At 40.7% G+C, this 16,592-nt stretch overlaps 1 protein-coding gene across 1 annotated transcript in view; it reads right to left on the bottom strand.

Annotated features, from left to right (window-relative positions):
• The window catches only part of WNK1 (WNK lysine deficient protein kinase 1), a 99,483-nt gene that overhangs the window by 3,529 nt on the left and 79,362 nt on the right, over positions 1-16,592 (bottom strand). Inside the window, 7 exon segments of the mRNA XM_017804630.1 lie at positions 4,899-5,093; positions 6,216-6,418; positions 7,304-7,962; positions 8,492-8,571; positions 10,024-10,093; positions 10,795-10,881; positions 14,034-14,117. Of these exon segments, the coding sequence (XP_017660119.1) occupies positions 4,899-5,093; positions 6,216-6,418; positions 7,304-7,962; positions 8,492-8,571; positions 10,024-10,093; positions 10,795-10,881; positions 14,034-14,117 (1,378 nt within the window).

The following is a 16,592-nucleotide window of genomic DNA, read 5'->3' as shown; positions in this document are numbered from 1 at the left end:
ACCAGTAATCATCACATTCCACCATGAGAGTTCATGCAGGGATTGACACACTTGCTCTCATCCTCTTCCCGATGGCCAGCATCTGCTTTTGATATTTCACATTTCCACTTCAATCACTAAGTACACTGGATCCTGGACCTACACTGGAGAGGTTCCTCAGGCCACGGAAGGGAGAGAACTAATCAAAGCACATGCTACAGTGTGTTCAGCTGAAGATATGAAAGATCAGTTTGGAAAGTTTAAGTGTTTTCAAAAGAAATGGATTGGTTCAGTGTGAGAAAGGTGGGAGGCTGAGAGAGCTTTGTCTGCAAAAGTCATTTTGTTAGGGAGCTCCCATCTCAAGTCACAGATATACCAGGTTAGAGCATCATAGCTGAGCAACACAATTACTAAAGCTCTCATGTAATGTCAATTCAAAAAAGGACTTCTCAGGAATTTCCCATTTTAGCTCTTCCACAGTCACTGCCTGTAGAAACTGCCATCCAGAAGAGTCTGAAAAGGAAGTGCTTCAATTTGTAGCATTCAGTGGAAACAACCCCCCACATTCCTGCTCGGTCACAGCAGCCGTCCCCAGTTCTGCTCTGACATGGAGGATCTCAAGTGAAACAGGCTCCTCTCTCCCCAGCCCACTACCTACATGCCTTCATTCAGCCCTTTTATTCCCCCCCCCCATTAAAAACCAGTCAAAAGACACCTTTAAAACAGTCTTAAATGACATGAGCACACACAGGCTTCTAAACATCTCTTGCTTTGGGAGACACACTAGAGATCTCTACTCTCTTATGCTTTTGAAATGTTGAAGAAGTGTCTGCAATTGGATCCATCACTGAGGTGACAAGCCCCATTAAATCCCAAACAAAGCAGCTGCTCTGTGGTACAACTCTAGCACATTACAGTGAGCAACTGACCCTGACACTAAAGCTGCTCTTGTTAGCGATGGGCAGAGCTCCACAGTGAAGGTGAGGTTCTGCCTGCCTCCACTGGGCTGCAAGAGCAGCAGCCTGACTACTCAATATACTAATGACAGAGTACACATCAGAGGGCATAACACAGACAGACAGATGCTGTGCTGGAGACAGAGTCAGGGACATAGGGCTTCAGTGACCAGGAAAAGCTGATGAATAGCTTTACAGTCAGCAATCGGAGATAACAGAGATAAGATAATTACTACAGAGCTGGTTGCAAGGACAGACTTTTTTCACCATCTTCCCTGAAGCACAAAGAGAGAGTAATTTGTTAAAGATAAGAGAAACAGTGAGAAACGTTTAGTATCAGGAAGCATTACAAAAAGCTTGGTGAGAAACAGAGAACACAGCACAGCAGGGCTCTTGCAGTCACTACTAGGACATTCTAGCAGAAACCCAAAGACTGGTCTGATGGTTTAATCAGTTGTACTTTCAGAAAGAAAAGAGGCCCAGCCTCCTATATTTATTCTTCATAATTCCCAAACTATAGTGAAGAATGTCAGGAGACATTAAGGTCACAACTGGTTCTTATCAGAAAAGGAAAAGCAAGTACATCTTCCATTTTTGTCAGGATGTACAAAGCATTTTACAACTATCAAAGTTTGACCAGCAACATAAGAAAGATTTATTTGATAGGTCAAGTGCTCTTAGTTTGTCACCCTATTTTATCAGATGTGTGAGAACAGTTCAGACATTCCCTGCCAAGCTGTACCACTCTGTTTCTCCAGCTGCACAGTTAAAAGCATCAATCACTGCACTGTTTCCTCAAGACCGCTGGTTCTAACCCAGCATCTTCTCCAGTTGTCACTCTCCACAGCAGTCTGCAACAGCATTTCAAGGACAAGACTCCAGGAAACAAGCAACCTGCAGTAAGCCAAGTGCCAGGCCAAGCTGTGCCATGCCAAGTATTACCTGCTTTTACAGGACAGCTACAACACTCTTTTCAACAGGAATCTGTTTCCCTCAGCACCAGTCCCAAAAGTAGGAGACACACATGCAAAAGTACTCTTCTAGCTAAATGACAGTCAATTTGTAGTCAAGGTCTTGTAAGTAAATTATACTCTGATATATTTAATTCATTGCCAGTTTTAGAGACAGACTGGCTGTTCCTCATATTCCCTACCCAAAAAGAGGACAGGCCGGACTACAGATAATTTTTAAAAGTTAGCTTTGGTAAGAATTTAACTTCTTCCAAGAAAAGAACCATAAATTTTGACATTGCAGATGTCAGTCCACATCTGCACATTAATATACCAAGCAAAAACATTTAAAGATGCTCAATTTGAAAAATGAACTACCATTAGTGCTTATATCCCAAATCCAATGAAGCGGGATAGAATTATCATCGCAAAACTCAACAGCTTAGTAACAAGTCTCCCCTCCCTCTGACTCCCTCCCTTTCTCAGGAGGATGGAGCTGGTTGCATTGCAGCTGTCTCTGCAGAAGGCCAGGCCCAGTTCCCACACACAGCTCTGGCTCAGCTGTGCCACTGCCGACCGTAGCGAGACAGATGGTGCAGATGTGTGGTACTGCCATGCAGAGCAGCGACTGAAGGTCTCTTCACAGCACTTAAAGCTTTCTCATATCAGGTCATTCCAGAGGGTGGGAAACAAATGTCGGGCATTTAAAGGGTCTAGACTGCAGAAGCAGCATAGGAAGTGTTGCAGCACTCCCAATAAAAAGCATCACATCAGCAGCTCAAGCGTATTGTTATTTCAGCCACATCAGAAGTTTGAGGCTCTCTTGTAAGTCTGGCCTAACGTAAGCACAAATGAAAGGATTCTGAAAAGAGCCGCAAGGTAACTCCTGAGACAGAATGTCTGAAGATATCTACTTAAATAAATGTCTATTTACCATTTTCACTGCTATTTGTTGCACATTTAATATATGTCCAATTCCCAGTAAAAATTTCTAAATCTGGGCCCATTAGTAGGTAAGGATCTTTTGAGTTTGCCTGGAAATATCCTCTAATTATTTTTAAAACCCTCAGTGCTTCCAGCTTTAGTTATCCATCTGCTGATTATCAGAAGAAGTCAGTGCTAACTGCCTACAGGTGGCATCAATGCTCTGCACTGTCATCAGCACTGGTGCCGAGGACATGCGGAAGCTTGTCCAACTTGCACTGTGGGCACACTGCTGGAGGAGGGCAACATATTCCCCCCACCAGTTACTGCAGTGTCCAGCAAAGGCATAATTTGAAAAACAAATATTCCTCACTCTTTCAGTACAAAGATTACCTCCCCTACAAGTCTCCTGCCACCTAACGTATGCTGAAGAAAAATTACTGAGGCAGGCCAAAATAAAATGCCCATGCACCTGTACCTTGCTAACTCTCCCCAGCTTGTGTCACTTCACTGACCTGTCCTGAAAGTTTCCACTAAAGGTTCTTAGAGAAAATGAGAGCTTGTGATCATGAGTTTAACAACAGAGAATACCTGACATGAGAACCCAAACTTCTAAAGGCGTGCTAAGAGCAGCTCAGCTGAGCCATGGCATGGGAGGGAATACAAGGTGGTGGATGAGAATGGGCTGCATGAAACAGATCCAAGCAGCAGAAACAGAAACCAAAAAGACAAAACAAAAAACAGACAAGGAAGGAGTAAAGGTGTTACACACAAAGAGCCAAGCAGGGCGTACTCAGAAATCGGGTCCTCCTGCCACCAGGCTTGAACGTCACTCTCTCAGATGCACAGTTAAACTTCGCACAGCCTGTGAGAAAACAAGAACGGGAAGAACAGAGAAAGAAGAGACAGAACACCACTACAAGATGTTAGCAACTTGAAGTTGGAAGGGTGAAATGCATTAACATGACACACAAGAATAAGTCTCAAAGTGTGGACCAAAGAGTACACAGACAATATACGGAGTGAAGGGACTCCTTCCAACACCTCCAGACATTAAGCCAAGCTTGCAGTGTTGTTCTCCAGTACATAACCCAACAATAAGGTTGCAATCTATAGGAAAGCCAAATCCTGGCAGAAGTGTCCAATTCCAAAATGGTACTGCACAACTCTAGATACAGGGAGATGATTCAAGTAGCTCCAAATACCTGAAACAGTTCTTTAAAAAAACCTTTACAGAAAATTCTTCCATAAAGTCTGCTTCCATTTTCTGCCTGTACTTCTCCAGTTTCAGCAAAAACACACATTAGAATTGATGTAATCAATCAGTCTATAGCAAAGCTTTTCAAAAAGATGTGCAAGGGGGAAAGAACCTGGAACGGCTAAGTTCAGAGAAATAAAGGAGTCATCCCCTTAACGACTGGCAAGTAGAAAAAGCCCTTCCTACCAAATAAATCAGAGCTGTGCCTGAGAAATTATTTGATAACGTACTAATAACAAGCAATCCATGATCCAAGTAACCTGAGTAACCTGAGTAAATGAAAAATTTCCTATTCCCACCATTTCATCCTCCTACACTGACTCTTCTTTCCAGGATAATTTTTTATCTCACAATTGAAGAACATGAGCCTTTCTTTTTTTTACCTTTTACTGTTAAAAATTCCACTGACAGAAACAGGCAAAGCAGTTTGGAAGTCTAGAAGGACTCTGAGTCTTCAGAAATTTTCTTCAGAAATTTCCTACTATTTTAGTTAATACCAAACCTGCTCTGCCCCTTCCTTAGTCTAACTTCTCATTTCCAACCTGTCTCCTCTTCCCCTCAGCCTATACCTTTCCCACATGTCAGCAGAGCATCACTTGCCACCACCCCACTGCACTCTTTTGTTCCTGGGGCTCTCATTACAGCAGACAGGACCTCACACTTCACCTGTGTGAGCAGCTAAAAATCTAGGTGCAAAAACCAGCCTTATCAGCCTTCACACATAGGCTGGGGACTCCAAAACTGCTTTACACCATATACTAAAAATCAAGTGTTATGAAGTGGATCACTCATTTCCATTGCTGATTACATTAATTTCATTTAGAGTCTTACCTTGGCCCGGTGCCGAAAGGCTCGGTACCGACAGGGCACCATCACTGGTGAAGGCAGAGTAGAGATTTTCACTGGAAGGTGAAGGTTTGAGGGGCTGCAACAAATGGTTCTGCCCGATCTCTGGCACACTGCCGGGAGGATGAAGGGTCTGCTGAGGGGGCAAGACTGATGGTGCACTTTGAGCTGACAGATTGCCTAGAGTTGAAAAAAGGAAGGCAAATTGTTTTGGTCTCTCCACATCATTTTCAAAGGTTCTGTCATTGTTCCCAAGGGACAGGGGGAAAAAAAAAAAAACAGAGGAAAGTTTGACTGGAACAGTTACTAATGGAAAAAACGTGTATCATCTTCTGGTCAAGCATGAGAATTCAGGCAAGACAGGGAAAGGCAGGGGGAGAGAACTACTCCAGTTTCTAAGAAAGCAGTAAGACCAGAAAAATTCTTCAGTTTTAAAGACAACTCTGTTCTAGTTCACTGTCACGTGCTCACATAGAGTTCCCATATCATATGACAGCACAGAAGTGAACAGTCAGGGTGACTGGACACAGAAACTGCAGCATGACGTGGAATTACTGAAGTGAATATGCAAGAAGCAGTAATAAATATTTCTGCTCACAGTGCTGGCCCTCCAATACTGTTTGCTCATCCTACAGGCTTTGAGAAACATCTCCAATTACCCAGCAAGCATCTGACATCAACGTCATTCAATCAGTAAACAGAACTATTTTCTGAGTTTCGTTTATTATAAAAATGGTTTTAGTCAGAAAGGAAGCCTTGCCAATTCTCAATTTGTAATCACAGTGAGGCTGCAACTCCATTAAAAAAAAATATCACTACTTTAACATCCCTCGACTGTGACTAAGTTTCTACACTGAAAGGACACAAGTAATACCACGCTTAAGTGATACTAAAGTAGAAAAAAAATCTCTGCAGATGACTGAAGAGACCAGCCCCATTCTGTAAAATCAGTTTCAGGAGAGAACAAGAACAGTTTATCTTTAAAAAACAAAGTTTTCCCCTCATACTGTAAATTTACACTTTTCTTCTTAGTCAGAGCTCAATGACTAATCCGTAAAAAATACAAACCACAACTTTAAAACTGCTCTTACAGAACCATGTAACAGTATCTTTCAGTGGACTGAAAAAGTCACAAGCAAGACTACCAAATAGCACAAGTAATTTCAAAAACAATAAAGAAATTCAGGGAGAAACCAGTGCACACAGACCCCCTCAAATGAAAAGACAGACACACAAAGATCTAAGAATAAGAGATGGTACTTTCTCTCTTTTACGTAGAAAAAAAATTGAAGAAAGTCTTACCTGATAGCTGAGGGCTTTTATGTCCCTGGGAGCTGCTACGACTGGATTTGCTGCTTTTTCCTTTAGTAGGTCGTCTCCTTCTTCCTGAAAGGGGTGCAGCTGGGGGAATAATTACTGCAGGTGGGGCCTTTCCCAATTTCATATACAGTGACTCAATCTCCTGCTTCTGGCGACTCTGTAGCTCCTGGATCTCTTTAAGGTGCCTAACACGTTACAAAAGAGAGTGACTTACAAAAATGCACACAATTCCTCCCCTCCAGTCAAGTCTGACGTGCTTCTTTGGTCAAGCTCTCGTAAACATTTAAGAAAGGAGGAAATAAATCTTTTCCACAAATAGTCACTAAACACATATGGCAGAACACTTGCCATTTTCCAGTGTGCTCTAGCCCTGGCCAGAATTCAAACACAAAGTTCCCAACATTGTAATCATAAAACCAGGATAAGCCGAAGTACAAAAAAAGCATTAAAATGCTACAGGAATAGCTAGATTACTCATTTTCTGAGACATGTGGCCTTGGAGATTTCTACACTGGTATTGCCTTACATTTTGTTTCAGAGCAGTTGCATACATAGGATTTAAAACTGCCAGCTGCCCTAAAAAAAAAAAGTTCAACTTTCAGTATAAATAAATTAGTAGGTCACATTGCTTGTCTTTTAAATTTTTTTTCTAAGCCCACAAGGTTTCTTTAGGAAAAGAAGAACCATTAGAAATGCCAGAAATGCATACTAGAAATGCAGAGACTTGTGTGTTATTTTCAAACAAGACTCCATTATTCCCACTAACTACTAAACGTCAGTGATACGCCAAATCCTCCTTACATCTGCAGTCTTATCCACAGGGCAGCTCTCAGTCTACATACAATAAGGTTACAGGTTAGGAAATTAAGCACAGCAAATACGTATATCCCTTTTTTGTTGTAACCGTGTACTGCTTTCCCACTACAGAATCCTACTTGCCACATAAACACTGACAATGACTCCTGACACTTGGCAAAGGTTGAGCCTTTTAAAGAAGTCTATTTTTGTTCTTTGTGAATAGGAAAGTATAGGGGAAATTCCTATTTTATACACAAAGAAAAAAGCCTTACTTCTCCCGTAACCGACGGAGTTCCAATTTCAAGTCTTCATCTTCAATATCTGACTCGTTGTCACTGCTCATGTAGGAAGAGTTGAATGAGTTGCTAAGGCTCTGAACAGGGAGGCTGATCTTTGATCCCAGGTGCTGGAGAGAGTCTGGGCTCCCTGAGCCATCATCCAAATCCTTAGCCATCCCACTTAAGAAGGCGGCCTCCGGATCAGAGGAAGGACCATTCATGTGTGGGGACTGCCTCGACTCCAACTCTTTCTTCGGAGCTGCAGCTGAAGAAGCAACTTGTTCCAAGCCCACAGAGAGAGGAAGAGTCATTGGCTCTTTCTCTGCACAGCTGACCTCATCCTGAGTCTTTGACACTGAGAAGCGGCCAACTTGATCCGTTGTTGTTGTCACCTGAAAGCGCCCAACCTTAGTAGCCTGACCAACATCTCCCGGTAATTGCAGCTCGGGATCTGTCTGAGGAATGCCATCCACCACATCCAAGGAAGCACCAGCAACAGCCCCGCTTTTCCGACTGCCAGCCTGTTTTACCAGTGTACTCTCTGGGCTACTGCCAGAAAGAGATGAAGAATCACTGGAGGTGGTTTCAAATTGCACTGGCTTAGTTTCAGGTTTGTCACCCTCTTTTAGCGCATCATCCACTGCCACGGATACCTAGAATAGAAATACAAACATGCAGACTTTTTGGTTTTTCCTTAATATCATGCTTTTATTTACTTTAATAGTAAGATACATCTGAGAGGGGAAAATAACTCATTTCCTTGGTATGCCACAAAGCAAGCTACCGTTTCCCTGCAGGCAACAACACATTGCCACACAAAATAGTACTTCCGAGCATTCTGGAGGATTAACTCCAAGACACACAGCAGATTCAGATGGGGCTTCCTTCACCAGCAGGACACAATACAGTGAACACCCCAGCACTGTTAGTGAAAGAGCAGCTGATATTAAAGACCAAAGCCTGACATGATAAAACACTGTATTTACAATTCCAGACCTGCACAGACTAGTGCAATCTCTGTCCCAAATGAAAACAGCATCTGCATGAAACGCAGCGTTCACAAGCTCTATGTGGGCATTCTCTCCCGACAGCGAAGTCCAGCACAAGGAACACTGAGCTGGCACGGCACAGGAACTGCTCAAAGATCTGGATCAACAACCAAGTGAGCTGAACATCTCCTACCTGAAACCGCCCCATCTTCAGGACACTGGCTCCTGCTGTGGTAGCCACAGCACTGCCCTCTCCATCACCTGATGCTGAAGCTAAGGAAAAGGAGAATGGGATTAACAGGAAAACAAGCAACAAAAAGAAATAGTTGGAGTTCAAATAATTTAACTCAACTACCCATGAACTCCTAACAGGCCTTTGGATTCATAGCATCATATGAATATTAAAAAGTTAATTATTAATGTTAAGTTGAAGTATTTTTCTACAAAGCTTCCATGCTCAGTGTATTTGATGAAAGCGCACTTTTAGGTAACAGTAAAAAAGCACACTAATTTCAAAAAAGGAATGTGAAATAGACAAATAATTAAAAACAGAACCAAAATTTATGCAAGAAAAAGCTTATTTTAATTCAGTACCCACACTGACTACCTACATTTCACAAATAGTGGGGACAATTCATTAATAGAAAAGCAGTAAGTTGAAGAAATGCTATAAACCACATTTACTTAAAGCAGTCTATCTGAAGCTTTTAGAGCTGGATTCTTAGGTGTCAGCTCCTAGTTTTGTTGCTCTGTGCACTGGCAGTGTAAGGTTACAAAGCTGAGAAATAACATTCTATTTTTAAATCAGTTCTATTGGACAGCTTGCTCTGTTTATTAACCAACTTCCCAGATAGTTTACTTGTACCTTCTAAACTTTAATAGACAAAATCCAACTCATTTTATTGCAGACTAATGGGTTCTACAGTATACTACACCAGCAACATACCAAAATGGTATATTTTATTTTACTACAGAGTTTTTGAAGGTTTGTCACTAAACTTCAGAGGCACATGCATGTTAAATAGTGTTTATTAGATAGTCTGAGAAATAATTTCAGCACCATATTAACAGCTTCTTTTAAAAATGGAAGACTTCAAAAAATAAAACAATAAGGTGAATACTGACAGGAAAGTCTCAGACTATTTTGCAAATGTTTGGATTCCACCCTGACAACTGAATTCATTTAGATTTGAAAGTCATTGATCATCCAGACAACCTTCAGTTGTTCTAAAGCATCCAGAAGGAAGTCTGGTTTTCCTACTATCTTCCTTAATTTTTAGTAGTTTAACCTTCATTTCTCTATTTGAACAGAAAGGAAACACTCTCAGGTTAGGGAGAGGTACCCTACATGTAGAACACAGTGTGATGACACTACATGAGAAGTCTTAGTGTTGTCGTCAGGAACATCACACACGACAGAAAGTTCCTTCAAGTCCTCAAGCTGTACCTTAGCAGCATAGTGGAGATTCTTGGTGAATCTTAATTTAGCATTTTGGACAGCTTTAAATCCTAAATGAGTTACTACAATCCACATGTATCATCCCCTCTCCCAGCCTACAGGGGAAAATTTCAGTCTGGCTACTAAAAACTAATACAATCCCCTTAAAGAACTGCCATTGCATGACTTGCTAAAAAAGGCTACAACCTTCCAAGTTGCTAGTCTGTCCAATTCTGGATTATATCTCCATGCTGAGAAACCATCTAAAATAATCATGGCTGTCTTACCATCCTTCAGAGACTGTGTTGCTGTGGACACCAGCCCGGTAACCGTCGTAGATGCTACTGAGGGCACAGACTACATGTTCAAGGGGGCAAACAAAATAAAATTAAAATAATCAATGGTTTGATCGAATTCCAACAAATCCAACACACAGCATATTACATAATCTTTCCTTTCCAGCAGAGATAAAGTATGACCCATGGAAAGACAAATGCAAGAGTTTTTAACCTCCAAAGCAAGCAACATCAGCAAGAGGTTTTAGAGGCCTTACAACCCTGAGGCTGTAGCAGAACATTCCCTTTGGCTGTGCAGAAGGAATGCATAAGTAGCCACTTGGAGATTACAATGTCAATCATCGTCTTCATCTAGTATCAAAGTTCATTATCACAGCCTTTGGAAGTTTCAGATCCACACTTAAAACACCCCTCCCAAACTAAGACTGACATATCACATACTGCTGGTTTAGTGCTCTTTCCCCTTACTCCACAGTCGCTTCCCCTTCTAGCTTGGTGACACACATGACATCACCAGAAAAGCTGGAATAAGAACTAATACCAAAAAAACAGCCTCAGGAAATTACATAATCTATTGCAACATACAGATTTTTCCTCCTTTGGTTGACTCAGTCCCACAGACGGGAAGATGACTTCTCATTTTTATTTTTAAAAGTCTAACTACTGGTGTGGTGATATTAAAGGCAGTGACCTAAGAGCACGACCTTGAGGAAAACACTGAGGTTTCTGAAGACTACTAAAGTGCCAACATTGCAAACATACACAGGCAGGAGCAGATGTCACTGGAACGGTCTCTGGACTAAGGGTTCTTCTCAGCTGAGCATCCAGATCTTCCAGTGGCTGCTGGGACTGAGAAAGAAAAGAGTAAAAAGCTGTCCCAGCTCAGTAAAAATACATCACCTTTGAGAAACAGCCATATTTAATACTTAAATTTAAAGCAGTCAGTACGGCTTCCATATTTCTATCACATTTCCTTTCCTACATCTTTATATTTAACATGTATAACACAGAGAGACTGGAAGCAACTTAAGCAACATATTTGTTTGAAAACAAAAAAACACAGAACAGAAAAATTAACTTCCAATAAAAACAAAACAAACAAACAAACCCCACACAAACACCCAAAACCAACCAACAAAAAAACTAACAAACAAAAACCCCCAAACCAAACCGAAACAAACAAAACAAATAAAAAAACCCAATGATGAAACCATAAGTCCCCTCAGAGAGACTATCTGGATGGGTTGGCTTGAAGAGGAGGACAGGAGAGGGGCAGAATCTCTCTCAAATATGCTTATTACTTAGATTCCAGCTGTTTCAGTTGGCATCCAAGATGTTTTTCAAATTTGGCCAATTGAATTGAGGGGGAGAGGAGAAGAATTACCTAAAAATGTCTTAAAGTTTAAAAAAAGTTCAGATTCACTCAAAATTATTAAATTCGGGCCATAACCACAGCATACATATGAAAGAAGAAAGTGTTGGCAGATACCACTAAGTTGCAATTCTGACACTATGGAGTAGAAATTTCCATCCAAACTTTAGTATTAATAATCTTTCCAAGTCTTTTATATGAAAAAAAAAGTCTGTATCTGTTTTTAGAACTGAAGCTGAGGTCACGGCAACATAAAAAAGGTCATTTTCCACTTTTAAGAAACTGAAAGTTAGAGATACACAATAGCATAAAAATGCTTTCAACAGGTTGCCAGGATGACATTCTTCCTGACTTGTGGGTTTCAAAGCGCAACCAAAAATCCTGAGAACAATAAACCAGAACCAATTCCATTAAAAGAAAAAAAAAAAGGCAAAAGATGCAGACTTCTATGACTCCATTCAGAAATCCAAATGCTTAGTGACAAGTGACCTAATTTAATTCAGTACTGTAAAATAAAGAGGACATTTCACCTGAAATACTATATTATTCTCATCACTTATGCTCACAAGAAGATATTTGCTTCAAGTAAACAAAGAGCTATCAGAATGATCGGGAAATGAAGATTTCCTTATGGAACAAGGGTACCAAAATGAAGCTTGAAAAATTAATCTAAATACGCTTTAAAAAGCAATTAAGGAATAAATAGAACAGGTATTTAAGACTATGGAACAAACTGTTCAAAACTGGTCTTAAGATGACGTGTACTTTGTCTGCAAATTACGAGTCTGGTACTAAGGAAAGGAAAATAAGTTGAGTAATGACCTACTGACAGAAGCAGCACGGAAAGCAAACCTATCAGCTTTAAGACAAGCCAGTAATTTTCCAGATAGTATTATATGATAGCAGCAAATGCTCTTAACAGTCAATTAGATTTGATCCAGTTGGTCTCCTCCAATTTTGTCTCGCTCCTAGACAAGCCTTCAGAGTTCAAATGAGAAGTGAAATTAGCTAAGTTGTTTGCAAAGGACAAGAAGCAAAGGATCTATATTTGTGCCTCTTCCATGCCACAGATCCTGCCAGAAATACCTCTGACTTACAGGAAGAAGCCTTTTGCAGTGGCACAGTGGCTTGAGTCATAGAAGCGGCTGCAAGTGCTTTTGAGTTTGGGGGAAAATGTTACTAACATACTGAGTTTAAAGCAATGAAAATAAAAAGGACTTCGAACTTAGTATGACTGATTTAAACCACCTGCCTCCTGATCCATTTGATATCTGCTCACAGCAAGAACTCAGGTAAGAATTATCACCAAACTGTTGTAGTTTCTCCTTTAGCAAAACCATGCTTCAGAGAGAACCAACTGAAAGACATAAACCAGCTTCTGCCTCTACAAGTTGAGGGCCGGTGGAGGGGGGAAACCAGTGTTGCTTGCTAACAACTCATAAGCCATTCAGCTACATTAATGCAGCTTCTTGCTCAGTTTGAGAAAGAAGATACCCCCATTTCTTGATTACTCACAGGGCAGGAATAGGGCCTATGGCTTTAAGATCAAGCTGTAAAAGTGAGTTACTTTTGTGAAAGAACTCAGTTGAATGAGCTTTTTCCCTTCCAACTTCAGACGTCATCTGCCTCAGCTGTGCAAACCACACAGTGTCACACAATGGGTCAGGTTGGAAGGGACCACAGTGGGTCATCTGGTCCCACCTCCCTGCAGCAGGGCTGTCCCAGAGCACACGGCACAGGATTGTGTCCAGATGGTCCTGGAATATCCAGTGAAGGACACTCCACAAACTCTCTGGACAATGTGTTACAGTGCTTGGTCACCTGCACAGTAAAGAAGTTCTTCCTCATGTTCAGGTGGAACTTCCTCTGCATCAGTTTCTGCCATTGCCTCTTGTCCTATTGCTTAGCACTACCATTTACATCCAAAATATCCAAGCTAACTATTGTACACAAGGACAAAATTTGTGCAAGGGAAGTCCCTGTTACACTCAAATTATGTATATGATCAGGAGCTTCAAAAACCTTTTCAAATCTGAAAGCCCAGTGAAATCAGAGTGGAGTAACAACCACCAAAAAAAAAAATAAATGAAGCCCAAGGAGCCCATGAGGAATTTACAAAGCTAGCAATTTTTCACTTCCATAAACATTTAATTGCAATACATAGTTTCCCGTATTATTTTGCTACTATACTTTTTTCAAGAAGAAAACAGGTTCAAGTTTTATGCACACACTCACCTGTGTTATTTTATTTTTCTTAAACACCTTTGAAGTTCAGGTTTACACACTAAAAAAATGCTGAGACCAATCAACTGTTCCTGTACTTCAGACACTGGGTACAGCACCCTGAAGGGCAAGTTACACAGAACCACAGAGTGGTTTGGGTTGGAAGGGACCTCCAAGATCATCTAGTTCCAACCCCCTGCCATGGGCAGGGACACCTCCCACTAGACCAGGCTGCTCATACCCAGTGCTGAAGTGACTCTGGCTGCTACTACAGTTACACAAAAGGGGTTACTCAGTCAAAAGAAAAGAAAAACAAGGACATTAATAACATGCAATGGAGAGTTTAATTGCAACATGCTCTTCGACAGGAAAAGCAGCAGATACAATCTGCCAAGTTGTGTAGCACCTGAGTTAGTGAAGGTCCTGGAAAAGGTGGCAGCGGCTCACTGGATGGAGTGCCAGCTGGAAGTTCAGAACCTACTGGTAGCACCTATGGATAACGAAGAGGAAACGCGCGTCCATCAGACAGGGAACAACAGAGGGATCAGATACCAAGCTACAGTCAGTCACGTCATACAACAGAAGCCTTAACATTTTTTTCTGTAGAGACTTCCTCCTGGCAGAGTTAGCATACAGAGTTTTTAGGTATTTTGGAAACAAAGTTGGGGGAAGTTGTTTGCTTTTTATAATCCAGATTACCTTTGAGCAGCCACAATTTCCAGTTTAAACAAGCTGCTGTGTCCAGGAACTATCTTGGGGATATTACTTTCAAGTCTGCAAGAAATGCTAAAATAATTCTTCCAAAAAGCAATTAAACTTTCAAGAAGCTTAATTTATAAATGGTGCAAGAAGGCACTCAGTCTCCTTACAACAGATCTGTGTTAACTTTCCATTAGAAACTGCAAGCTACGTGCTTCTGGCACATTATTCCAAGCAATGTGACTTGGGAACAGGAACTGTCAGTGCCTGAGGATGTCTCCACTTGTTGAGAAACAGATTTATAGAGCTCTCACACCATCTTTTGATCCATCACTACTTTTTGAACTGAAGTGTGTTGATGACCCACAGAAGATGACCAGGCCATGCATCTGGGTAGGGAGAAGTCATCCAGGTTACGTAAAGGAGGTTAGAGAGACTGGAAAGGTTAGAAGAAGGCATCAAAGCCTCCCCACCAGGTCAGACAGTACATTCCAGTTAGTCATTTCCATTGTTAGGGAAGTGGGAAGTTCTAGGAATTAAGTGACCCATTACACAATTTGCAGTTCTTATTCCCAGCTGTCATCTTGAGGCCTGACCATGATGTGAGGTTTGCCTGGTGAGTTCCAGCACTGGACAGCTGTCTGCCCTTGTGTGACAGTGACTGATGGATATGGGTAACTGGCCCAAAGTCTACCCCAGGCCTCAAGCAGCAGAACCAGTTCCAGCTTGCAGTGTTACCACAACTTAACAATGGTTCACACTGCAGTAGTAACTGCCTGGTGAAGGTACATCCCATACTTATCTATCCTCTCAAAAATGTTTCAGCAGGAACTAGGCCAAGTTGCCTTAGCTCAACATTTTTGCACACTAAGAAACACACAAGGATATTACCTGTTCTGAGGCATGATGAATTTTTAAGCTGTGGTAACTTCATCATTTAGTTTGTAAATAAGAGGCAAAACATACTTCAAATGCATTTGTAAGACAAGTCAAAACACATTTAAACTGTCCAAGTTAACAGCTTGGCCACAAACAGAATAAAACACAGAGAGCTTAGCAAACCCCTGAAAACTAAAGCAATAAGCTCCTTAAAATTAAGTAACAACACGGAAAGTGAAACTAAAAGTAAGCTTTGAAAAAAACCAAACTAAGTTATAAGTAAAAACTTCAAAGAGGAGGTAGGTTTTCTAAAAGGAACAATCAAAAACTCCCTAACATTTATTACATTTAAACTCAAGCCTTTTTAATTACAGGTTTGCAATTAGCAAGTTTTTAACTGCTCCTGAATGGATATCACTTTCTATTATTTTCTAATCTTTCTTTTCTAATTCTCAATTTCATTTAAGTATTAATGAATGCCTTCATGTCCAGATTTCCCTACCAACTTCCTTGGCACATATTCCCAACTCCTTGACAGCAGAAATATTCTACTTTCTTTGAATACAAAGAGTACATGGGAATGACTGCTAATGAATGGAGTTATTGGGAGCATTAGCTCAGTTTGAATGGTCTGAAACTGGTTAACAGCAAGGCCAGCTAAAGATGACCAACACTAAGTGTTGGTGAGTGGAAAACAATGCTACAGAAACAGAAAGAAGTGAGTATTAAAGTTTTGGGTTTGTTAAACACCTGAAAGTTTCTTCAATCTATTTTCATTTAAGAGTTACTTCTCCATTTAAGGAAAGGGTTACCAAGAGTTTAAAATACTGAAATGCGCTGTCTCCCAATATGGAGCGCCATTTAAGAGAAAATAAGTAGTTTAATTTCACATATTGATATATCTGGCTAGCAAGCAGGTAACAACCTCCACAACACCTCCCAAATTGTTACTCTTAGTCATTACTATCTCTTTATGAAAGTGTTTGCTTGTAGAGCACAATTCAAACAAATGAAAGAGTTTTGTTTCAGATCTTTTAAACTTCTCAAAATCCTGCTTTCACAAATCTAAAATTTGAAAGGAAAACAGTATCCAGGCACCACATAAGCAGCACAGGACTTAAAAAAAAAATTCAGTCAGGTTTACCCTTATCTGCAAGGAGCAGGCTAATAACAGGAAGCAAAGCTAAGCTATCCTGACCACTTTGTGAATTATACAACCACTTCATCTCATTCTAGTCATCGTGTACAAGATAAAAAGCTATATAAAGCAATCCTACAAAATTCTATTTGAAAAAGTAACATCAAGAAAAAAAATAAACACATAAAACAAATCACAGTTGCTTTACTCTTTGTGGTTTAGGACTAGGAAAAACTAACAGTGACACCA

This window comes from Lepidothrix coronata, unplaced genomic scaffold (assembly GCF_001604755.1).
Source record: "Lepidothrix coronata isolate B3197 unplaced genomic scaffold, Lepidothrix_coronata-1.0 Scaffold10, whole genome shotgun sequence".
NCBI lineage: Eukaryota > Metazoa > Chordata > Aves > Passeriformes > Pipridae > Lepidothrix > Lepidothrix coronata.
This window is presented reverse-complemented; position numbering and strand designations above follow the sequence as displayed.